At 42.3% G+C, this 25005-nt stretch overlaps 1 protein-coding gene across 2 annotated transcripts in view; it reads left to right on the plus strand.

Moving 5' to 3' along the window:
• The window catches only part of FLT1 (fms related receptor tyrosine kinase 1), a 116633-nt gene that overhangs the window by 88300 nt on the left and 3328 nt on the right, over nucleotides 1–25005 (plus strand). Inside the window, exons 17-29 of one of the 2 annotated variants that reach the window (XM_062567170.1) lie at nucleotides 554–689; nucleotides 5715–5819; nucleotides 9019–9132; nucleotides 9929–10017; nucleotides 11461–11620; nucleotides 12045–12142; nucleotides 12689–12811; nucleotides 13964–14075; nucleotides 16357–16456; nucleotides 17997–18102; nucleotides 18196–18326; nucleotides 18979–19063; nucleotides 19926–20017. In XM_062567170.1, the coding sequence (XP_062423154.1) occupies nucleotides 554–689; nucleotides 5715–5819; nucleotides 9019–9132; nucleotides 9929–10017; nucleotides 11461–11620; nucleotides 12045–12142; nucleotides 12689–12811; nucleotides 13964–14075; nucleotides 16357–16456; nucleotides 17997–18102; nucleotides 18196–18326; nucleotides 18979–19063; nucleotides 19926–20017 (1451 nt within the window). Of the gene's footprint in view, nucleotides 1–553; nucleotides 690–5714; nucleotides 5820–7224; nucleotides 8115–9018; nucleotides 9133–9928; nucleotides 10018–11460; nucleotides 11621–12044; nucleotides 12143–12688; nucleotides 12812–13963; nucleotides 14076–16356; nucleotides 16457–17996; nucleotides 18103–18195; nucleotides 18327–18978; nucleotides 19064–19925; nucleotides 20018–25005 lie in introns of those variants that run through there. The other variant, XM_062567171.1, reaches the window with a different exon arrangement.

A 25005-nucleotide genomic window follows, 5' to 3' on the forward strand; every position in this document is an offset into this window, starting at 1 on the left:
TCAGTAAAACTGTCAGAAATTATACCTAAGAAATCAAAAATTTTAAAAATGTATAAACTGTTTCTGAAATGTATAACGTCTAGTCTCCTGGCGACTATTCTTGCGCAACTTCTAACCACATCTGACCTATCTTTGCTGGGTATATGGAAGAAATAAACACTGGCAGTTGTACTCCATCTGTTGCATATGGACACTTCTTGCTTTGTACAATCATAGGGGAAAGTTATTTTTAACAACAGTGTTTAGTCATTTTCTGAAAATACTTCTCTTGACTATGCAGAGTGCCTATCTCAAAACACTTTTAAGTGAATACAGATCCTCATGGATTTCATTGAAGAAACTGGCATGCCACTTATGAAGAAAGGTAAAGGAAAGGATTTCCTTTACAAAAAAAAAGGGGGTTGTAATATTGAAATAAACCAAGAGGAGCTTAACCAGATCATATATTTGATTGTGAAATTGTGGGCAGAAATGGCTTGGAACTTTTGATCCAAGCGAAAGATACTGATTGGTATAATCTCTTTTTAATTCTGGGATGTTCTTTGTTTTATAGCCTTATTCTTCTGAAATTAAGACCAATTACTTGTCAATCATAATGGATCCTGATGAAGTCCCCTTGGATGAGCAATGTGAACGCCTGCCTTATGATGCCAGCAAGTGGGAGATTGCAAGGGAAAGGCTAAAACTAGGTAATATTAGCATACGTCACATTGGGTTTGCAACTATTGAATGAAATGTATTTGTGGCTGTAGGCAAAGGAGAGATGGAGATACTGTAGACATACAGCCCAATGTTTTGCTGGGCTAAGTGCGAGCTATTCTGTGAGAAATGATCCTTCTTCCATTACTGAATTATAACATCTAAGACTGACTGGATAACTGCATCTATCTCACTTTCCATATGCATATTCAGACTCCAAATAGGAAAAACTAAAACACAGCTAGTAACACTGCTCTATAGTTTTTTGTAAATTGAGTTGCTTAAAGCAGAGAGTAAAAACAGGACAACTGCAGAGGTTCACGTCAACCCCTTGACCTGGCTGCTTCTCTCTCTAGATTCAGAAACCTGACCTTTGGCATTGACTGTAAATTTCTTCACCTTGAAACCTAATTATGTACTCATTTGGAAAAAGGCTTGTGCAGAAATGGTTCCCCACAGATCTTCCTGTACCCCTTCCTGTTTCTTCCTTTCCTCTTCTCTCCAATCCACTCTCTCTTTTTTCCCTCTGTGCTACAGATTTATAGTTGTTCTTGCTGGTACATAATAAAGTGCAAGAATGTCATACACAAGTCCATGCATAAATAAAGATCCTTGGAAACTTTCAGCCTGCGTGTAGCTTGCCTACAGACACTTGAGTCTGAGCATGGGTTTGGAAGCCTTCTTGACTTTCTTGGCCTACTTGGTGCTAACTAGAAGGGCAGGAGAGTAAGGAGCAGATTTGGGAGTTGAGGGATTTCTCCAGAAACCATGCAGATTTTAGCAAGAGGTCAATGTTAAAATATGCATGACAAACTCAGACTGTTGCAATAGTGCTGTTTGTTCTTTCAGGCACGCATTAGATTAGTCGTACAGCCAGGGCTAGAAAATTCCTGCTTTTTAGCTAGGGATTGTAACAGATTCCTCCTGTCCTCCAGAGATCAGAAACAGAGGGTGATCAAAACATGCATACAGTTGGGATCACATTTAATTTGCCCAGTAGAATTCACAAGGTCAACAGATGTGGATAAGGACAGCTGAAATATATTGCTAGTGACATAACTGTCCTACACAATTCTGGGAATGCTGAAATACAACCTTGTGCTGGAGTATCTTCTCACCATAATGGACTAAGAGCTGGAGGTACAGACAATGTGATCTCTGCTTTATGTGGTGCTTTATTTGTGTGTAAATCCCACAGAAAGAAGCAAGCAGAAACAGACCGTAAACATCAAGGAAGACCTGCATCTTGCAGGGTTAGTGTTTAGAGTCTGGAGGTGAGGAATGATGACCAGGGAATGAGTTAAAAGTAGAAGATCTACTGTAAACAAGTAAAGAATGCTGACAATGAATGAAAACCAGATTCTGAGAAGTTGGGTATGTGCAGTATACTAGATTAGCTCAGTGCAAGTCCTGCCTACATGGCAGTTGGCTCAGTCTTTGAAAAACCTTCATAGCCTCCTAAGATTAGTGTCTCACAAACACAAAATGTGCTTCGATGTATTTTTTTAGCATATTTTTATTTAGAAATGCAGATCCTTCCACATCAGATAGGCCTGTTTTTCTTTTTCCAACTATTTATCCTCAAGGATACATATTTACTATAACCTTTGTAAAGTAACTCTCTCCTTTTAGCCTCTGCCTCATGCACACATACATACAGCCCATTGGTGTGATGCAATGCTTATATAACAGGATTGCTCTTCCATCCATAAGAGCTACAGACATCACAGAAAATTTCAAATGGGCACCACTGAAGCCAGGATAATTATCATTCAGTTTACATCAGTGTAAGCAAGATAAAAATGTCATCTCTTCACTAGATAGAGAAATTCTGGTGCTATAAATCATATCTATGTGCTTGATTATAACCCTCTAGTCCAGCAAAAGTGTTTATCTATTATGTATTTCTCACCTTATGCTTTGGTTTGACTCTTCTAATTCGTGAGAGCTCATACACTGCTGAAACTGTGGCACAGGACCTACAGGGATTATTGCTGCTTGGTTCTGATAAGATAACAAACATAGAGGTGGTAAACGGCTCCCTGAGCTCTGCTCCTTTCTGATGCACTGCAAACTCATAGTCTCTGAAACGAAGCAGAATGTTTTCCTTTGTTCTTAATGTGCAGAGCTTTCATATTTAACATAACGGAAAATATGAAGTCTCTAGTGTGAGGAAAGCCAAATGACTCAGACCACATCACAGGACATGAGCAACGAACACACCTTTTGAGTCTCTGCCTTCCCACATACAGGGGAAAGATATCTGCAGGTCCTTTTTTCAATGCCCCAATCCAGCAACTCACATGCTTAAATATAAGCCTGTATTTAAAGAATCCTGTCAAAATGGAACTGAAACAGAAACCTCCTGATTCAAAACTCTTTGGCAAAGTGGTCTGTTCACTTTGATGGGTTTAAATTGTCCCAGGAAATTGAAGTTAAGTGCAGGAAGTTTAAATAGTGTTCTGCTTCCTGGGTCTAGAGGTAAATGCTGCAACATTTCATAAATGAGAGCTACACCAAGCGCAACTGTTGTAGCTACTTGAGGTCTGTGATGGGGTGGCTGCTCAGATCGTTGGACTTCTTGATTTTCCGCTGTTTAGTTGCTCTGTTTAATAATTTTGTGATTACTTTGTGTGTCAACATAAGGGGCTTTTGCAGGGGCAGTAAGTTGGGTTCATCCTAGACACAATGTGTGTATTAAACTGTGGAGCTCCATCTGTGCGTTGAAAAGTTGGAGTGGTCCTGTTCTGCACTAATATTTTGTATGGTCCAAAATAATAGTGGACCAACAAAGAGTAATACATCAAGTGTTATTACAATTTCCCATTAAATCATAATCGTTGTTTAGAAAAGGAAGTGTTGTTTCCAGTGCGCATTTTCATTTATGAAAGCTTAGCAGCTTTGAGCAGCTTTATGAGCTAGCTGATATGTTTTCCAAGTGGTGACTAAGTAGACTATCTTGATGTGGGAAGTGAGTTAACACTGATGGAAACAGATTAAAGCTATGGACTAAACAAAGGTATAGTGGGTGTTACATTACCTCAAGTTGTAACTTCACCTTGTACAAACCGCAAACTGCCAGTCCATTAAGGACTAAGAGCATCAATTCACCAAGAAACCTGAAACCTTGCCCTTAATACTGCTTTTCTTATATACCTGCTAAATGAACAAGCTATATATAATAACTGAAAGAGGAGGTGACTGTAGACCTTTAAAGATACAAACTGATCCAGCTGTATTTATATGGCAAACTCTAAGCTCTTTGGGTGCTAATGCCCAATTCTGTTGATGCTTTTCAGCTAGATTAGGCTCATCATGGCTTTTATTTGCTGTAAAGATGTAACACTTCCACACATCTGGGGAGAAAATAAATTCCTAGGTGTTTTTTGGCTTTGCATACTCCATTTGATGTTTCCATTGCTTTGATGATATACACTGTTTGCCTTCTAACAGCAGACAGACTGAGAATTACAGTTTAGAAAAATAATTACCATGTAAAAGGTAGTATCTATTTCATTCAATTTAGAATTGATAGCAGTTCTTTTTCTCTGCTTGTCAGTGGCTGGGTGGGATTCATCTCTCACTTAGCTTTAGACACCTACAATATAGATGTCCAAGTCAGAGCTAATGAAAAAGGCACATCTGGAAGTGATTCAGCTGTTCTGTTTTAGATATCTATCATAGGATAGCGAGATTGTCCTATGGTTATGGCTGTGTCACATGCACTTATCTGAAGAATAAATACAGCCTTAGTGGCACATCTTATTCTTTGGTTTTGTGTAAAAAACTGGCTTTCATAAAGCCTGATGCTATGCTCTTGCTAGCCACATGGATGCCTAAGTTCTGCTCAAGCTGAAACACAAATAAAAGCAGAAATGAGGTACTTAGATATATAAGTTTATTACTAGTTAATATGCTGACAGAATCTCTCCAATCAAAACTCCACCAGCCACCTGAGAAGGGAGAAAGTGGCCTGGCCTTTCTGTGTGAGTGCAATGTCCAAGAAAAATCAATGCTCCCTACTTTAAAAACAGGGAAATCAAGATTGAGGCTGAGAAGATCATGAGATTGGCATAAAAGTCATGATCTTTAAGAAAATAATAATAATACTCTTGGAGTCTTACCTGGTTCTGGACACTCAGTTTTGCTGAAATTCATCAGGGGATTTTATTGAGGTTCCCTGTTTCTTCACAAGGACTTCTAGGTGCTTTTCTGGAGGTCTGCTTAGCAGTAGCATGATAAGGATCTCACAGTGCAAGTGTCAGCATCTGCCCTTGGACATGTGGAAGCATCATACCCATCATGAGATAACCTACCCTTTATCACTCCAAGTCTCGTCTCACTGAATCTCTCCAGACCTCATTTCACAAATCTAAAGATCCCATTTTCTCCAATTTGCAGCTTCTCATCATTATCTCCAACCAGAAGAGTGTGTCAGGGAAGAGTATGAGAGGTTTGCTCTCGTATTTCAGGGATTGCACTGCAAGGGTGCTGCAGCCTCCTTGGAGTGAAGATTATGTTAAAGCACCTTACGAGAGAAGGAGGGATTTCACCTGTAAAAAAGTTACCAAAATCTGTAGCAATCTGCACCTTGGTGGGGAGTTCAGGCAATGACCCCAACATGCTGTGGACACAACTAGCACTGTCCCAGCTTGTTGCATGGTGTGGTTTGTTCACTGAAGAGAGTATTTTTTTTTTGCTGGCAAAGTTAAAATGAAAAAAAATAGGGTCAGAAGTCAGTGTGCATCCAATATGAATGACCACATTTGTTTAGCATCATTTTTAGTCATATCACTTAGTCTTTTCAATGACTCTGTGACTCTGTGTCTTCAGGTTTGTCTGCTTAGTCTTCAATTCTAATAGAAAAAAAATTTTTAAAAATGACTTAGTGGTATGGAAATATACATTTAGGACTTACTGTAGAGCACAATTTTCAGTTCATTAGCAATTAATTCATTTGCTGACAAAATTTCTTTCTTACTAATGTGTATATCTCCAATTTACTTTCTTCTCAGGAAAGTCACTTGGACATGGAGCTTTTGGGAAGGTGGTACAAGCATCTGCTTTTGGAATTAAGAAATCATCAACCTGCAGAATAGTTGCTGTGAAAATGCTGAAAGGTATCTTGCTGCAAAGCTACACTGAAAAGAAGATGCATGTCAATACAGTGTCACACTTTTAACATGATTCTATCAAAAGAAAGTGTGTGTAATATCCCATACCATAATCTCTGAAGCCTCCAAAACATGCGCATTAAGTTTCAGGCCTGCTTAAATTTTGCAGTGAAGTGGTGGAACTATGAAATAAAAATGAGGTTCACAGTAAAAAGGATGATAAAATGTTACATGGTAGAGGAGGAAGTTTCAGATGTACTCAGAATAGAATTGCTTAAATATTTTTGGAAAATCTGGTTCCACTACTTTAAATAGTGGACAGGATGGAAGACTGACTTTTGTGAGCTCAGAAAGGATAATTAGATTTCCTATATATTCTATGTGGCATCATTATGCTGTATTGACCCTATATTGGGCACAGTAAGTGAAATTTAGCTGAAGCATAAGGCATCCACCATGATTTGATGACACTCAGATGGAAGATTCCTTATTTTCCTTGGTCATTAGTTTCAATGATTGAACCTCAATCATTAGCATTCAACAGGCGTTAAAAATGAGCACCTTATGTGTAATCTACATCTGCCTGGCTTTACCTTCTGGTTCTAATTTTAGAATCGCTAGATTATATAATGCCCAGTAATTTTTCTTCATGAGGGTCTTTCTATAAAGCTAACAGATTGAGTTGTTTAAGTCTTCAAATTGCTGTGCAGGTGTGTCCTTTCTGAACCTTCTGCACCTTCATTACGTGGTGGCGAAGATGCTGACACTGAGCTTGTGTAAGGGATTTGCCAGTGCTCTTCATACACCGACTCTCTTTCTGTGGTGAAATCATCTCCCAGCTATTCACTGCCCATTTCTTGCTGGAGCAGAAAGGACAAAGACCCTAATCAATTTGAAGAGGGCACTTGGGAAGTCAGCAAATAGGATTATGCTTTGTAGTGCCTGCAGCAGCAGCAGCTGAATACCATAGCCCAGAGTCCTGTTGGTATTCATTCCTATGTATTTAGCTTTTCCTTATTCATATATCTAAGAATCAGATCAGGCTTTTTGCGTTGTCCTGGGAGCTTATGCTGCATTGCTTATCTGTCTAAATCCTTGAATCCTTCTCAGAGTCATTCTCTGCCAGAACACATTCCCTGTTCTATAGGTGAGGCCTGAATCCCTCTTGCTTTCAGCTGGCTGCATTTAGACATAGATTGAGTATACCCCTCTTATCAGGTGGCTACTGGCTTCACCACTGCCTAATTGCTTATCAGAGTTATCCAAAAAGCTGTACTTGTTATTTCTAGTCCACAGAGGGGCACATACAGTATTCTCAGACCTACAATCAGCCTCTGTAGAGCCCAACCTAAAATAGCTTCATCAGCTCATTTCTCATTGGCAGTAACTTGCTGGTTCTTACTCTTTTTAGAGTACGCCTTATCGACAGTGTACCCAAGAAGCTTGTTCTGCAATATTATGTCAGATACTTGAGGAGGAGGTGGTGCCTGCTACTGTGATATCCAGGATCATCCCAAAGGAGGAAATCTGCAGATGACAGAATTACAAATATCTCGCATCTCTCTTGTTCCAGAAGCACAGAAATGCCCTGTTGGCTAGTGCCAAATGAATAGATCTGTCTGAAAAACCGGAGGGAATTAAAGCTTTGGTCCCTGTCCAGATCTTCTGTAACAGTGGGGCAATAACTACCTGTGATGCTTCCCCTATTGCTATCTCACTGGTCTCCATGGATGGCCTGTTTGTCACCTTGATCACTGCCTGACCCTAGTAACCGAACTATTTTGCCAGCATGCAGACATACGTGCTGGCAGAGAGGTTTGACAGGTTCAGCTCTTCTTTGTGGATATCAATGGGCTTCTTGTGCCAGCCAGCTCTGTAAATCCTGGAATAGATGAGAGTAGAAGGCAGCCACGAGAAACCCTTGTGGGTAGCGTTCATACTACTGAATGTGAGATGTGTGCAGGGGAGATTCTTGCACCTGACTAGTCACTCACATCTTTTACTATCAATAGAGAAGCTCAAATACAGATCCCTCCATTTGATGGGATCACCATCTGCTGTGAAACAGAGCCTGTTTTGCTCTGCTGTGAAGAGAGCCTGTGATGACTAAGTCATGTGTAGGCATCTTCACTGTTGGCATCCAAAATTAGGTGAGATTTGTCCCATTCTTTACACCCTTGCTAGATTATCTGGTATTATCACAGTCATTCAGGGGCTTTGTCCTCACCATATTCCCATGAAGTGGACAAATTGTCTCCATCTGTATAGATGAATAGTGGGTCACTGAGTAGATGACATGTTTTGCATGGGGAGGGGGATCAAAAAAAAAAGGGGGGGTTCCCATCAGATTCTAAAACCAAGCCTTTTAAGACCTAGCTCTGTGTTATTTCCACTGGTCTGTTCTTCAGTGTCACTAAACTGAAAAAATCTTTCTGTGTCTATCCGAAACAACATTTTTTCCTGATTTCTTACCAAAATGAAATTCTGCAGAAAAAAAAAATTGCTCTGCAGAAATGAAAAGCTTCACTCGACACCGAATAGAATTTTCTGGGTTTAGTTATGGGGTTGCTTAAATCACTATTATTATTATTAATAGTAATTATAACCAGTACAGGTGAGATTCAACCACCTAACTGTAGACATTTAAAAACTTCAGCTGCCTGGTCTAGGCTAAAAAAATCCAGGCTTTCTATATAATAAACGGAATCAGACAAGCATTACCAAAGGCAGGTTCATCTCTTCCTAATGTAGATGGCTAAAGCTGATAACTCAGTCAAACCCTGGAAACGCCTTGCTCTTGTCACTGACTCTTTGAGAGTTTATTTAGTTCAGGCCAGCACCCAACCCTGAGATGGCTGAAGTCAGGCCAGCTGAAATCTACTGTAGATAGAGTTAATTAAAATGTTGAAAACCCTTGTATTTTTCTTTTATTTTTTGGCTGAAACTACAAAACTATTCATGTGAAAATTTTTTCTCCGTTCTAAATATAAAAGGGTCTCCTGGGAGGAAGCTGAGTGTCTAATTCTTTTTATGGGTTTTATTGCAAGTAAGAGGATGCTGAGCAGGGAGGAATAGAAAAAGAATGCCAACACACAGAACTGCATCCAGTAACGGGTGTTATTTCACTGGAAAGCGGTAAGACGTGGTGTAGCTCACTAGAACCAGTATATTGCCATTTCACATTCACCTTATCTTGCATTTACAGAAGGGGCCACAGCGAGTGAGTACAAAGCTCTGATGACTGAGCTGAAGATCCTGATCCACATTGGTCATCATCTCAATATTGTGAATTTGTTGGGAGCTTGCACAAAGAACGGAGGTAAAAAAGTCTGCGCTGCACTAAAAATGGGTTTGAATCACTTCCAAACAACAGCTAGTTGGCCACATTGTTTTTTTGTCCAGAGGTCCAGTTATCAGCTTGAAATATTGGAACTCTTTTTCCACTTGGTGAAAAAAAGGATTGGAACTCTTTTTCCACTTGGTGAAAAAAAGGAAAGAGAAAAGAGATTTCTAGTCATCCTACAAAGTGACTGAATGTTTTCCCTATTTAAATGCTTTTTTGGTTTTAACATGAAAGTGGATGTGGGGCCACTTGTCCTTTGTCTCACCTCCCTGCTAATCTCAGGTTAAACATGATCTGGAAGGGCTGGGAGCAAGGAGTTCCTTGGGATCAACTGTTGGCTCAGAAAGATGAATCATAAGGCAACTTTGGTAAAAGCCTTCAGTGTATTCCACTAAGAAAATTAAATGACCAATATGGGAGGTTGTTTCTTTCAGATATGTGTGTCACCTATTTTAGTTTAACAACATGTGTAGGCTGCAGGACTCCAGTCTGAATTCAAAGTGTCCCAAAGAGGAAATGGAGGAACACGCAGGACCCACGTTTATCACCCAGATTTCAAAAATTAAGGGTTGCCCTAATTTTCAGAAACTCTGTTATTTTGCTACCATGTCTAGTGTCCTCCAAACAGTTTGTTTCTTCATTAAGGCATATCATTAATTATCCTGGACCCTATTTATAACTATGGATATGAATAAAAGACTTTTTTTTTTTCAGAAGTTATACCCTCTTGTATTGTTTTACACTGCTCAGAATGTGTTTTCCTTTTCCCCAGGGCCTTTGATGGTGATTGTTGAATACTGCAAATACGGGAATTTATCAAACTATCTGAAAAGCAAGAGGAATTTTTTTTGCTCCAACAAGGTAAGGAGGCGGTCACCTCTTGAAGGACTCATCTTGTTAACGTAAGTGTCTGTAATGTAGATGTCAGCCTCTGAGCTTGTCACCTTAGACTTTCTTGTAGTCAAAAGAAAGAAATAAGTGCTTTGGGGAGCAGTTTACCTGATCTGTTTTAAAAGTTTGGTGTGGGGTAAATTGCACCAAAAAAGGGCTCATTTCTCTCCACTGACTTCAAGAAGCTGATGTGACTAATGGAGACCTCTACAGTGAAAGGAAGTGAATCCAGTCCAAAGCGTCCCCACATGCTCTCTCCCCTCTGCTGACAAACCCATTCCTGCTGAGTTTGGGTCACTGCAGAGGCTTGTGTCAATGAAGCCGAAGGAAGTGGTTTTGCCCACTGATTCCGGTACCGCTGGGAACACAAACGAGATAATGTCGTTTAAAGCTAATGTTCCAAGTCACTCTAATGTTCAGAGATTTACAAATAATCTTCTTACTGTGTGAGGAGAAGGGCTATCAAGAATAAAAGAGATCAGCATTTTGTCCTTACCTCCCGCAGCCCTCTGAGTCAAATCTACTGTGTATTCTTTATTGCAAACTTGGACCTAAATGTGGCAACTGTCTCTGTGCTTGTGCACTTTCAGCAAAATCCTCCAAGGGATTAAGGAATCTGAAGCAGGATTTAGGAGCCTAGAGTCAGAACTGTAGCCCCCCAAATCCCTGCTCAGCTGTGCCAAAAATTCAGAGGCTTCTTAGTTTTCATTCATAACAGTTCTGCAAACTTTACTGTAGGGCATAACTGGGAGGGCCTCCATCTTCAAAAGGCTTTGACTGAGTTTATTCCCAACATTGTCCACAGCAGACTCTGCATGAAAAATAGCAACTGTCTCCTTCAAAACATGGTTGTTTGTGTATCAGCCAGCAGCCCAGTTGGGAGCACAAATGTGCAGGGCTGACCCTTGCCTGGGAGAATTCACACACTTCTCTCTCTCTGGTCAGGGGACGGCCTTGACTTCGTGCTCTGGTGCTGCTACGAAGATATTTGAGCAAGTGGGAGGTTCTGCATCAGTGTACTCGAGAGGCTGAAGTGTTCACAGGCCCAGGGGAAGGGGAAAAGGGGCAAGAGCATGGCCTAGTGGCGAGGCCGCTCTCTGGGCAGCAGTGGGATAACATTTTCCAAGCAATGTTGCATATTTCCCATTAAATCCTCATCGACCATGATGTTAAGCCACTGGATAGAGGCGGTGGGGCAGACAGGCAGTTTTTTTCCCACGGCAGCCACACTTGCCACAGTGAAGCCAGACTCGGTAGGTGAAGCCAGACTCAGTAGTGAAGGGGTAGACTGAGCTAACACACGCCACGGGCTAGCTTTTTCTCCTGGCAGAAATAAGGGAAAAGTCTGGTTTGATTTCTACCCCAGGACCCTCACCTGCTCTGATGTAGCACCTCTTCTCTGTCTGTTTGAAGGACTCCTCTGTGCAAGTAGAGCCAATGAAAGAGAAAAAGGATATTGAGCTGATAGAAGGCAAAAAACAAAGGCTGGCCAGTGTCACCAGCAGTGAGAGCTTTGCAAGCTCGGGGTTTCAGGAAGATAAAAGTCTGAGTGATGTGGAGGAGTCCGAGGAGGGTAGGTATTAATTCCTTCCTGTCACTACGTGGTCTGTGATATTTTTACAACATACTGTGCATCTCTGAAATTTTTTTCCTCATTTATCACCCTAATAAACATCCGTGGGAGATGCTCACAGGGTCATGTCCAGCGGGTAGAAGATTTAAAAAAAGATTATTTCCAGGGTTACTAAATCTGACAGGAAAATGTGTGATTGTTTCTTCTGACTGCCCCTTATCTTTGGGGAAAACACAGCAGTGTCCAAAGTGCGGGGTATAAAGCAAGCACTATTTTTGTTTCCCGTGACAGTGGGTTGACCTCCAAATACTACTCAACAAAGACTGAATTTATGGGAGCAGTAAGATCAGGAAGAGAGGGGAAAAAATAACTGCCTTATGAGCAGTCTTTATAACTTTGTAACGGTGCGTTCAACTGCTTTCAGATTCTGACGAGTTTTACAAGCTGCCCCTCACTATGGAAGACCTGATTTCCTACAGCTTTCAGGTGGCCAGAGGCATGGAGTTCTTGTCCTCCAGAAAGGTTAGTTCTATGCTTGGAATTTTTCACCGCAGAAGAATCAGATTCAGAGGTGAAATCATGTCTACATTTTAGTGATACCTTCCTTGGTAGAAGTCCCAAAGGAAGAGCAGTTTTCCTCCTGGTGTTCTAAATATAATGGTGTGTTTATCCGAGTCTTCGTACTCCATAAACACAGGATTAGAGTAGAAGGCAATGGGTCAAGCTAATTCATTCAGAGAAGTTCTTTTGGGTGGATTTTTTTTTCAAAAAATTTTTTTTTAGCTTCAACATGCACTACCTATGGCGCCCCAAGCAGACTGGTGTTTTCCCTGGAAACACCAAGAGGCTTCAATATTTATGACTTTCTAGACTGGAGAAATGCTTTTTTGTAAAGAACTGCCACTGTTTACAGTAAGTTCATGTAAACTATAATCAACTTCCCTAAAAAAAATTACATTGATATCGCCAGTAATAATAATAATTCAAAAAAGGATATGGGAGAGAGTCAGGAAATTTGTGGGCAGGATTAAGGAAATGCAGTTTGATTGTGAAACTGTTTTATTATAGTGTATTCATCGTGACCTGGCAGCCAGAAACATCCTTTTATCTGAGAACAATGTAGTGAAGATCTGCGATTTTGGCCTTGCAAGAGATATTTATAAGAATCCTGATTATGTGAGAAAAGGAGATGTAAGTCAAGATGCTGTTTATTTATCCATTTGTTTATAACATATCATTTCAAACTGTCCACCAAAACATTCTGTAGACTTTTACATTTCCTGAACTTAAAAGAGTTTGAAAGCTATCACAGTTTTTATGTGAAGATGAGCAATCCGGATGCCTTGTGTATCCAGCAAGTACTTCTGTTCTCAAGCGCAAGGGCTGGAAATGCTAAGCATTTCACAGTTCTAGTCCTTTAATACTTCAGATATTTTTCAGATATTTATTTTTTGGCTAGTTCTGTAATGTTACACCCTTACTAAGCAAATTGCCTTCATGGAAACCAGTCCCTGCAGAAGAAGGTGTGTGTCCCTCCATGTATCCGCACAGTGAGCCGAGCGTGGCTCGTACTGCCTCAGAGCAGCCGAGCAGAACTTGCTTCCTTGGAAACCCATTCGACCCTCTCGCTCTCCCCATAAATAGCAGCCAACAAGCCCACAGGCCTACAGTGAGCTCTGGGTGAGCAAACTGTGCCTGTGCCCACAGTCGTCCAGGGAATTTGGTGGAGGAATTAGGATACATGTAGAGGGTGTCCTCTGGGATGTCTCACCCACCTGCCAGCTACGCCCTCATCTGTGAACAGCTTTAAAGCCTTACAGCACTATGTAATAGCTGTGAAGCATTATTCACATTATTCACGTGACTTGGGTAATGCTTAGGAGATGCTAACAAGCTGTGCTATGGGGACGGCATGGGTTGCTGAAACAGTCCTGGAAGAGAGGGCCTGCAAATTTATCCAAGAACACCTCATGACAAAATGACCTGCACTTGGGGTAGGATTTTCTCCCCTGTCATTAAGATGCTGTCAGGAGACAACTGCTCTGACATATCCCTGCAATGCTGCAAAGAAGAGGCCTAGTCACTTTTCTCATAGGTTTCCAGTTAATGGCATTTTGTGCCACATCCATTTTAAAAGTGTATTTAGGAAGGGGGAAACTGCCTTTTATTCCAAAAACTTGTTAAGATGGTGTCTGAACAAGTACATGTTTATTGTCTGTAAAGAAATCCCCCAGGTTCCTTCTTGAATGGTAATTATTTATATAACAATATATAATTGATTCAGCTATAATTAAATCCTTCTAGTCTTTGACAAGAGTAGTAAGGTTTGCCGTTTCATTTCAGGCTCGACTTCCTCTCAAGTGGATGGCTCCAGAATCCATATTTGATAAAATCTACAATACAAAAAGTGACGTGTGGTCCTATGGGGTATTGCTGTGGGAGATATTTTCCTTGGGTATGTTCAATCTGCATCCTGGGAGCTGAAAGCGGTGGAGAGGGTTGTAGTGAGGGCTTGACCTGATGATCATTTCAATCTGTGGAAAAACATCCATGAACTTCAAAGAGCTCTTGCCATGTCTTTAATAAGGAAATAACTAAAGGAAAATTAGGAATAAGGAAATAACTTTAATATGGGAAATAACTAAATCCCAGGCTTCAGTGGCATCTGGGGATAGATGGAAGAATCATTTTTATCACATCACTGTGAAGTGAGAAGTTTAATGCTTGTAAGGCCACAGGTAAGAAGCAGAATAACTTTGCCAACTTGAAAACTTAATGAATAGCAAAATTATCTGAGCATTTTTCCACCTATTTCTCTCATGACCAAAACTTACATTTCAATCTCTCTCCTGCAGAAACCCTTGGTGTGGATGCACCTAGGGCAGCACAGCCTGAGCAGTCTCGGTGCTCTGTTTGACAGATGGAGCACAGAGTTATGGTCTCAGGTCTTGATGAGGAAATAAAGCAATTTTTTAAATTCCTACAGTGTAATAAGGAGTTTGTGGGCCTTATGCAGCCTACCGTGTGCCATCTGAGATAAACCTAGGCATCTCTGCAGGTACGGCAGAGCCGGCGTTCACGGTGCCAGGGCTGTGTGGTCCCCGGAGAGCAGTAGGGCAGTTTTCAGACCTCTTCACTAGGATCCCCAGTTCCAGCAGATTTGCAGTTGTAACCAGCAGCCAGGGGTAACAGTCACGCAGAGCTTGCTTGAATGAAGGCAGTGCACTCAGTTGCCTGATTATGGCATTGAATACGCAAAGAAACAGGAGCTGACCCTAAACACACAGCTCAGAGTCCGCTCTGCCTGGCATCTCAAGGTGGATGTTTTTTGCCCTCAAAAGCTTCTTCCTTTCCCTGCGGGAGCAAGTAAGCACCCAGCTGGAAACGCAAGGAGGTCTTTGAACGTTTCTGAATGTGTTAAAGGTGTGTGAGACGTGTGACAGCCGACACCTTCCATTTCCACTCCGAAAATCAGCCGGCGAGTGCCCCGGTGCCAGCCCTGTGCCGTGCACAGCTGCTTCCCTCGCGCGTGAGCCGCTGGAAGCGGCAGGCAAGCAAACAGTGAAGCAGATGCCTGGGGGTGAACTAGAGCATGGAATCTGAAATTACTCCCCCCTCCTTTTTTTTTTTTTTTCCTTTTTTGTATATTCGAGATGCAGGATACAAAATGTACACTGAAAGGGAACAACAACAACCGTCATAATAGAAGAATCTTAATTGGGTTCAGCACAGAGGCTGACAAAAGAGGAGAACAGTAGAGGAAACAATACTATACAATTCTTAGGACAATCAATCATTTATTAGTTTAAATGCATGTTGCTGGTCAGGCTGCCAACTCTTGTGATGTTATGGTGAGCCTCACAGTATCTGCTATTTTTTTTCTTAAAGTCCCAGCTCCTGGAACCTCGTGATTGACTCTCCAAGAGGATTTTTTTTGTTGTTGTTCTTTCCTTTTTTTCTTTTCCTTTTGCTTTCTTATCAATGGCAAAAAGACCAGCAGCCTAATCAAGCTGCTGATCTTAAAACCATGGAAACTAGGGAAATAATGCAAATACACCTTGATTTGATTTTAAACCATTATTTAATTACTTGCTTTAGAGTATTTGGGATTTGTTAATACTGTACTTGCTACAATTCAGAGTTTGTCCCAAGTATAAAGAGTTGGTGTTTGTTTAGGTATTCTTTTAAAGTCAAATTCTTTTTTTTTTTTTTTTAACATTCCAGCCAGGTAAATGCCACTAATATCCCTAGGCTCGATCCTGCTACTCCCCAAGGCCCAGGACTTGGCTCAACTTGAGCAGCAGTTCCCCTGTGGCACCCAGCAGGGTCAGACCCCTGGGGAGGTTTCCAGCCCCCAGAAGGGGATGTGGAGCCTCCTGGGTGTTTGCAGGGGGCAGAGGGAACCCATAGCCCCTGGTTAAGGTCTCATGATTAACTGTCTCAGGTACCCAGCCCAGCTCCCTTTACAGTCAGTGCTGAGAAAAGGGATCTCCAGAAAGCGCTTCATCCACCTCCTAGAGGGGTGGCTGGGATCGGTGAGGTGATCACCTCCTGGAAGCCCCTCGTTTTCCCCCCGATTGTACAGGGAGTGTAGCGTGCCTTGCACAGACCGTAGAAACTCAACTAGCATCTTACCTGGCTAACATCATGGGAGCTGACATAACACCAGCCTCACATGCAGAGATGTTTCCCTTCCTGACTCATGGATGCATGAACCTCTTCTCACTTATCCCTAGGTGCCTCTCCTTACCCTGGAGTCCAAATAGATGAGGATTTCTGCAGCAAACTAAAAGAAGGCACAAGAATGCGGGCCCCAGAGCAAGCGACAGAAGAAATGTAAGATGCTTTCTCTGCTTGCTTTTGGCATACTTCTCCCCTCGTAGGCTGCCTTGCAGGACGGACGACGCAGAAGTCTGCAAGAAATCTTATGTATGTGCAAACATAAGAAAAAGTAACCCAATGCTGCCTCATATCTTCTTGTGTCATTAACATCTTCTTGAAATCCCCCAGCTTTTAGCACCCTCTCCCCCCCTCCCCTGGGCCAGATTCCCATGAGCTAAAAAGGCTTCTTTGAAGTTGAGGACCCCAGTGGCCATGGCCACAAGCCCAGGGCACTACCTTTCCTGAGTGGGTTGATGGTCCTGTAGCCCAAGAGGGACCAAATGCCCATCACAGAGGGTTTGTGTAGGGTTTGATGAGGGAGTGTGGTCACAAGGAAAGGCCAGGTGCTAGAGAAATGCAAGATCAGTGTCACCGAAGCTCAGCCTCCTTTGTGGCCAAGACTCGTTTTCAGTTTTAAGATATGGAGAAGCCTGTTCTTAGATAGCTTAGGAGAGGGCCGTTAAAGTCACAACTGAAAGAACAACTCAGAGGAAAGAGGTTATTCATTCTCATCCAGGTTTAATATTTATTGACGTGTACACTGGTAAGTGCTGGAGGAATGTGACACTGTTAACGTTTTTCTTAACTTAGGAAGTGACAGTGGAGGTTTCCTTGCAAATAGGGTGGTGCTGAGGGCCCACCCTTTCCTGGAGACGACATCTGATGGCAGAGGAAAGTGACAGGGACCCGTAAGCTCCAAAAACCTTGGTTTAGTCTGTGCTGCTTCTGCCTGAAGCTCTCAACAGCCACGCAGGCAGCAGCCTGTTAGGAAAACCAGCAGCTCCTCCCTAAGGGCTCTGCACAGCCCTTGCTCCAGATTACAGGACTCTCAGCACAAAGTTGCCCAAATCATTTAGAAGCATGGAAATATCGTGTATTTTACCTATTCAGGCAAAATTAAATACATGTAGGCATCTATGGTGCCTTTTTGAGTGCTACATCATGACTCTAAATAGTAACACTTCCCAAAAATAACATTCTGGAAGAAGTAAAAGGATGCAAGCCAGCCATATCATATCTGGGAGTGTTACCCATTGGCTAATTTTATTATCCTAGTGACAGTTGATAAGAGCTTTTTTTTTTTTTCCACATATTTTATTGCAGGAAGGAAAACTAGACTCAACCAATACAAGGAAGTGACACATTCATATAAGTCATCTTAGGATGCCTTAATTTAAACATTGCCAGTTAATAGACATTTTATACAAAGGTTTAGTGTTTAATTAGGAATTTAAAAAAAAGAAAGCATGACAACTTGGCTAAATCATTCTTCTGAAGTGGACTTCCTGGTGTCCTGTGGGAAACTTTTTTTCATTTTTTTGTTGAAAACTTACTCTTTTACTTATAGGCCTTGGCAGTGCTGGAGAGCATCTCTGTAAAATCACACAGGCTTGGGAGCTAACTCTGTTGCTGATACACTGTCAGATACTGCACTGCCTCGGACCAAACTGGGCTTTAACCCCACAATATGCTCATTTTGCATTTGTCGTCATAGCTACCAGATCATGCTGGACTGTTGGCGAAGCAATCCCAACGACAGACCGAGGTTCTCTGAACTGGTGAAAAAGCTGGGGGATCTGCTTCAAGCAAATGTGCAACAGGTACTGAAGTGGTAACTATGTGTGATGACCTCAGTAAGGGCTACCGTGTGCATACTCTTGGGAGTAACCGTTTGATTTTTTATGTGTATTTAGGAAGGCAAAGACTACATACCCGTGAATACTATATTTACAACTGAAAGTATGTTTCCATCTGCACCCATTTCTTTGTGCAATGAAAACTTATCTGCTACAAGCTCAAACTGTGGAAGCACTGAAAACGTCAGGTAAGATGAGCAAGATCAGGACAGGGTTGGTTTGTTCATTCCATATTGCAGCTTGTTGCATTGCCTGGTTTGGGCTAGGGTGTGAGAAAACAGCCAGAAACACTCCACATAGCCTGAATTTTCCAATATCTCTAGTATCTGATTTGAAACGTCTTTTCTCTTTTCTTTCTTTCTTTTTTTAATGAGAGAATGACCAGAAATCACTTTTCTCATTCAATTTCAATTTATCCCACCTCACATGGTAAATCTGCTTTATAGGTCATCTAATGGAGGTATTGGTATCTTCTTTGCCATCAGCAACAGCTTCTAAATCCAAAATCCTCACTTGCAGTTTACTTTGGGATGCGCAACATTTTCTGGGCTGGGTAACACCTCGGTATTTTTCATTAGTAGGCATTCAGGTGGAGCCACACAGCGGTTCCTCCGTCTTTGAACCCCAGCCAGTGGGGTGCTGGGCTGAGGGGAGAGGGGTTGAGAGAGGCCGTGAGAGGCTGGTGAATGAGGTTTGGGTGGAGTAACAAGTCCCACTTGTATAAACTATTTTGGTGATCAGTTAAGCAAATACTTTAAAAAACAAGTAACCAGTGCTTCTCACTTACGCGCTGCACTTTATGCTCTCACCAGGAATCTTTCTCCCTTTTCTGTTGAATAGATATATAAACACTTTCAAAATAAATCCACCCCAGCGCATAAAAACATTTGAAGAGCTTCCCATCAAGGAAACATTTGTATTTAATGTAAGTGATTCTTTGGCCAAATAATATATTATATATTTCTTTTTACTTGCATGACAGCTATATACAAAGGAAATCAAGAAAGGGTTTCATTGCTCTGCGAGCTCTGCTGAAATGAAGTGCAAAATGAGCTGTGCTTGAAGTATGATGTTAACCCAGTGGCCTTGAAATGGGCAACAGTGGGTCCTTCTCTGGCTGTGCTTTGGGCTGCAAACACTCTTCCCTTGCTAAGAAATGGCCAGCACCAATAGCCTGGCAAGGGATGGCTGCCAGAGTCCCAGCTGGGTCCCGGTGTTGTAGAAGAGCCACTTAAAAATCTCCTGGATTTGTGCTTCACCTGAACATGAGTGCAAAAACGAGTACCGTGGGCCTTGTTCCATCGTAGGTCCTCTCTATGTGCATGCCCTGGTAGCAGGCAGATGAGCTGGGGAAACGTCAGCCGACAGGTTATACGCACTGTCCTGGGTGGAGGTGGGCATGGGTCAGTCACTGGAGGCAGCTTTCAGCAATTCAGGTAACAGGCATTAAATGGTGAGGGCATGGGAAAAACATTGTGGTTTGCTGAAGGCTGCTGACTAGTGTCTGGTGAGAGCTTCACCTTGTTTATAGACACCTTTGACACTCTGCACCTGCATTCATGCTGTGTGTTTGCTGCACCCCAAAACGGGAGCAGTTTGGAAAAGCAACATTAAATTCCTGGGCATTGTGGCACTTAAAGCAGCACATAATCTCTGGGTCTTACAGATCTCTGAGCATAAACGACCAAAATGATGCTGCAAATCTGACCAGACAGGAATTGACTACTTTATAAAAGTAACTTTCTACAGTTAACACCTAATGAGGTTGAGTCTTTTTTTTCTTCAAGGATTACCAAGCAGACAGTGGGATGGTGTTAGCTTCAGAAGAACTGAAACGCTTCACCTGGACAGACAGCAAACAGAGACGGACACTCTTTGGGTCTGTATTTTACGCCTCTTTCTTCTCCTTCACATGTTAGAGGGCAAAGGAGGATTCACGGTATTAAATCAGGCCTAATAAAAGTCCCCAAGGTGCCCCAGTCTCAGCAAATGCTTTTGCTGATGTGTGTTTTGCTTAGTCGAGTAGTTACTCGTTCAATCAGCCCTCACAGCTAAACCTCCATGCACCAGCAACAAATAATAACAAATAACCCTCAAACCCCTCAACAAACATCACCAACATGATTTATTATCGCTCTTTAGCAATCTACCCGATCATGAACTTACTGCCAGGCTGGGCAGGAGATGGTCAGAGAACACTAATGTGAGGCAGCAGTGCATTAACTATAGGAAACAAGTCCTTGGCGAGGGGGTGGAGGAACGTGTGGTTAAGAAGGATTTGTAGTTCCTTCTGTACATCCCCAAGGGCACCCCAGCTAGGACGAGGCTCCCAGGGCTTGTTTTTGCCCTTCTTTTCCATGACTCAGCTAAGCATAGCCCATTTAAGACCCATGGGCTCAGGATGCTAAAGTGGCAACTTTACAATAGATGGATGTGAGGGCCTCATTTCTCTTCCTGCCTTTAAGCACTTTAATATATTAGCCACCTTCCTCCACCTAATTCCTGACAGCTGCCCAAGCAGGGAACTGAGCTGCTCTAAGGAATGTGCTGCACTGACATGAACTCTCTGCAAATGGGAAATGTTTATTTTCTCAATGCCGACGGTATCTCTGTTCCCGGGCCATTATGAAGCTGGCAGCGTCTGTGGCTGGTCGCAGCTCTCTCGGCCAGCTCAGGGACTGCCCAGAGCCAGCAGATCATTCATCTTAGGCTGGCATTAGGTCAAGGCCATCCTGCCATGCTGCCCGCGCCGAGCTTGGGAGCGACCTGGAGCGGCACGGCTGGGAGGCGCAGCATTGTCTTCACGAACAATCGCGGCTGGCTGAAACGTGCAGGCGCGGCGGACAGGGCTTGCTTTAAGAAAAAGTCCAGTGACTAAAAGGGCGTTGGTTAAGCGCACAGATATACAGGTGTGACAGCGTGCACACGGCCCTACTCGCGTGGCCAAAATACATGGCAATACAGAGTAAACGTGCCCCTGGCAGGAGCCTGCAATGGAAGCATTACTCAAGCACGGCAAAGCCAGAGTTATGCAAGTCACTGCAAACAAGCGCTGGTAAAGTCTTTTTTCCTGCTGTGACCACTCATATTTCAGAAAAGAGGCTTGTGCATTTTTATGGCACTCTGATTTTATTGAGGGAGTTTCTCATATTCTTTTTTTGAGAAGCCAGGAATTACAAAGTTTGAAATGTGTGTGGATTTTACACGTTTCCAGAGGACACAATGCTTCCTTAAAGTGATTTAAGGCATCTTTTTTGTATGTGATTGTGACATTTCTGAAGGTTGCAGTCAGCAGCACAGTCACCTCCCCAAATGAAATTATAAAATGCCTCTTTCTTCATGTGGCACAGAACACATGGTGTCTGCCCTCAGCAGCCCTCTGACATTGCTCTGAGGAGCAATTTCAGCTGTGTAAGGAAAAGGAATGCTTGAAGGGGAAAAAAGAAATTCAAATTCAACTGTGGCTGCTAGAATGTAAATCCTCGAGGAAACAGTACAGTTAGCTGAGCGCAAGAGAAGGTCATCTGTCCTGGAAGACAAACTAATGGTACTACAATTTTATGCTGAAAAGCAATGTCTGCCACTGGCAACCCATTAGTGTAAGCTTATTCTTAAAAACGGTAGCTTCCTAGCTAAGCATCCTTTGTTTAGACTAAACTGGAGCAGTAAATAAATACCTCTGAAAGTAGTAACACTTGAAAATTACATTCATGCACTCCCCAGAATGGGCAAGGTAAAGCTCAAAGGGGTGTCTGACACATGTAAGCTGATCTAACCAAATGCATGGTCCTGCTTCTTCACTTGCACTTCAAACATCCTTGCTCTGTGGCCCTGCTCCGTCTCTTGTGCTAACATTTCTCCTTAGCTTGCCCTGCAATAAGCTCAGGTCAGGTACCCGAGTATCAGAAAAATAAGCTTCATATAGACTCTCAGCAAACTAGTCAGGACAGCTGAATGCCTGTGCCAGCAAGAGGAAGGGCCCCCACCTTTTATCAGCAGCTTGCTATTAGATCTCCCTCACTGTAACACCAAGCCATGCCCTAAGCACTTGGTTCTATGCTAACTGTAAACCTCAACACTTTCCTTTAGGACACAGATGTAGACAAATACACTCACTGCAGGGAGTGCTTTCTGAGCCCGGGCTAAGTGGCGCAGAGTGACTGTGTCCATATTGTTCCTGGCTCGCCTCCTCTGGAGGAGCCTGACTTGGTGCACAGTTCAGCAGCACGGAGCCCTGGATCTCTCTGGACACCTGTGTTGCTCTGCTGCCCAGGACAAAGTAAGTGGAGTCTGTGTATTTTTCTCAGTTCAAAGTTTCTGAAATAACACAGGGCATTAGAGGGATCACACTTGAGATGGCAAAGTCTGATAGGACAGCGTTGAAAGACTGCATAGGGTGGAAGGAATCAAACTGGCGCATTTTACTTGTACTGCTTTGTGGGAGCAGTCACTGGAGTGAACATGCACCAGAACTACCCCAGGGTTTGTGTCAGAGGAAAATAATCAGCTCACTCCAGGAGAAAGCCAGTGCACATGCTAACATTCACTCAGTGTGAACAACCAGAGCACCATCAAGATGAAAACAAGCAATACTGTGAATGCCATAAAGAGAGCTAAGTCTCTCTTAACATAAGGCCTCAAGTAACAAGATTCCAATAGGGACGCTACTGGGGGGAAAGACATCAGTCTTTTGAGCTCTGCTCCCTTACAAATGGAAACAATCCCAACTGCACCTCTTCTTCAGTACTGGTGAAAAAGCCCAAGCAGAATAAGCCAAAATCCTTTGACTGGAGCAAACCTCGCAATCAAAGTGAATCGTTTAAACCTGTAAAATTTCAGAGAACTCCACCATTTCTGCGCTGGAACAAACATTGCCTCTAATCTCACTGAGCTCTTCAACACAGACTGTGTCCCAGGAATGAAGCAACCATTTCCTCCAACAAGTGATCCCAATTAAGCAGCAGCTAGACCCATTTTCCAGTTTACATTACTAGAGTAGGAAGTAGATAGTCCACACCTAGAAAAGCTTTTATTGACTGTAAAGTTCTGAAGCTCTCCTTGGGAGTGTAGCCCGAGGCATGTCAGCGCACCTCAAGATCCAGCTTTCTTTGTATGAAGGTTTATTAATTAGTCTAAGTAGAAACCAAATCTGGCTTAGAGGCTTTATTCCAGTTTATAACATAATATTGCTTAGGATTTTTCAGCAAGCGTTGAAACATGAGGTATTTATTTCTTAAGGCACTAACCTTTCTAAGCATGCTAGGTCTAAATTTTAATGACAAAATAAGGTCTATGACTGAAAGAAAATACAGATTCTCAAAATGCAAGAGTGAGATAAGGAATAAAAGAATCAAGGAGAATGATGTTAAGGCTCATAACTTTGTAGGGTCTAGCTGATGCTTTCTGAATGCTTAAAGTTCACAATGATGGCAATTAGGCAGAAGACAGGAAAGAAGGCATCCCATACACAGTCCACTTCTGCCAGCCCACTGTTCTCTAAGATTTAACAGGTAATTACAATGTAAGTCATAGAAGCATTTGTTTTTAAATCCATTTCTCTTTAAAACTCTATCTATATAAAGTGTAATATGGTGGTCTTCTTGAGAGTACCCTCTAATTTCCTATAGATGTCACAGGTAGGACAGGAGACTGCACTCCTTAAAAAGTAGAGGTTTGTGAGTTAAAGGCTCAAACAGCTGTGATATCTGAAAGAAGTTTTTATCTCTGTTTCCTTAATGAGAAGGCCCTATGCTACTTTACTAGTTCAGTGCTTCATTTAATGATCAAATTGTGCAAATTAGAATTAAAAAAGCCAGTCCTGGCTCCCCAAAACCTCAGTAGATGCCCCATATTGTCTGGAATTCAAGACTATGACTACCAATATTCCTGACCTTATAAAAGGAGATGGGCAGAGTATCCTTAACCTTACAAGAGCAGCAGGAAGGGAATTTAAGTTCAGGCATTGCAGTCCAACATATGCTTAACTTAGGATTTCACATATAATCAACAATGGAGAATGCCCTGCCATGCCCTTTGTCTACAGATAAAGAACTAAGGCATCTAAGATCAATAGTGTGAAAATTCTCTTTGCCTTAATTTTCTTCATTATTTAAAGAGCCCTTTTGAACATTACCCTCTCAGAATAGGGGTGAGAAAGTGCTGCAAGGTAAACAACGTCCTAAAGAGTGGCTCAGCTGAGAAAGCATTAAGCTTCTCTTATAAAGAGCACTTTGTAAAAGGCATCCAGCAGGAAAACTAGTCTTTGGTGGGACAGGAATATTCTTGATTCAGATCAGCAGCTCATCTCAGCCTAGAAGAGGAGATACCTGGGTAACCTGTGCCTTTCCTCACATAAACATCAGTTGCTTATCTTTAAGACTCATCTAAGCTCAGGCTCCAGGTACATCTATGCTAACAGTTTTCCGCTTTTGCCTCAAGGCTTGAGACTATTGGTTACTTCACTCTTCTCACTCAACCCTCCCCCCCCCCCCCCAAAAAAAAAAAAAAAAAAAACAAAACAAAAATCCCTTAATAAGCACATTTAAGTGTGTGTGGAGGAGAAGGATATACTGTATCAGGAGCTACAGCTCACAGATGCCAGATACTCCACGTTACTCTATTCTGCAATAGTTTCAGTCCCTAGCACTGCCACAAAGGCACTTCAGCTATTGCTCCAGGCCTATCCTGAAATTCGCACTGAACAACAGAGCTTAGGTGATTAAATATTCCCATAAGCACCCTAACTGCAATACTTAAAATGAATACAATCTCTCTAATGCAGATGTTCTGAACAAATACACGGTGACGCAGCGGACTTGGGGGGGGAATACGGGAGGGCTCTTTCAGACCTCTGCTTTGTTCTCCCTC

This window comes from Rhea pennata, chromosome 1 (assembly GCF_028389875.1).
Source record: "Rhea pennata isolate bPtePen1 chromosome 1, bPtePen1.pri, whole genome shotgun sequence".
In the NCBI taxonomy this organism is placed as follows: domain Eukaryota; kingdom Metazoa; phylum Chordata; class Aves; order Rheiformes; family Rheidae; genus Rhea; species Rhea pennata.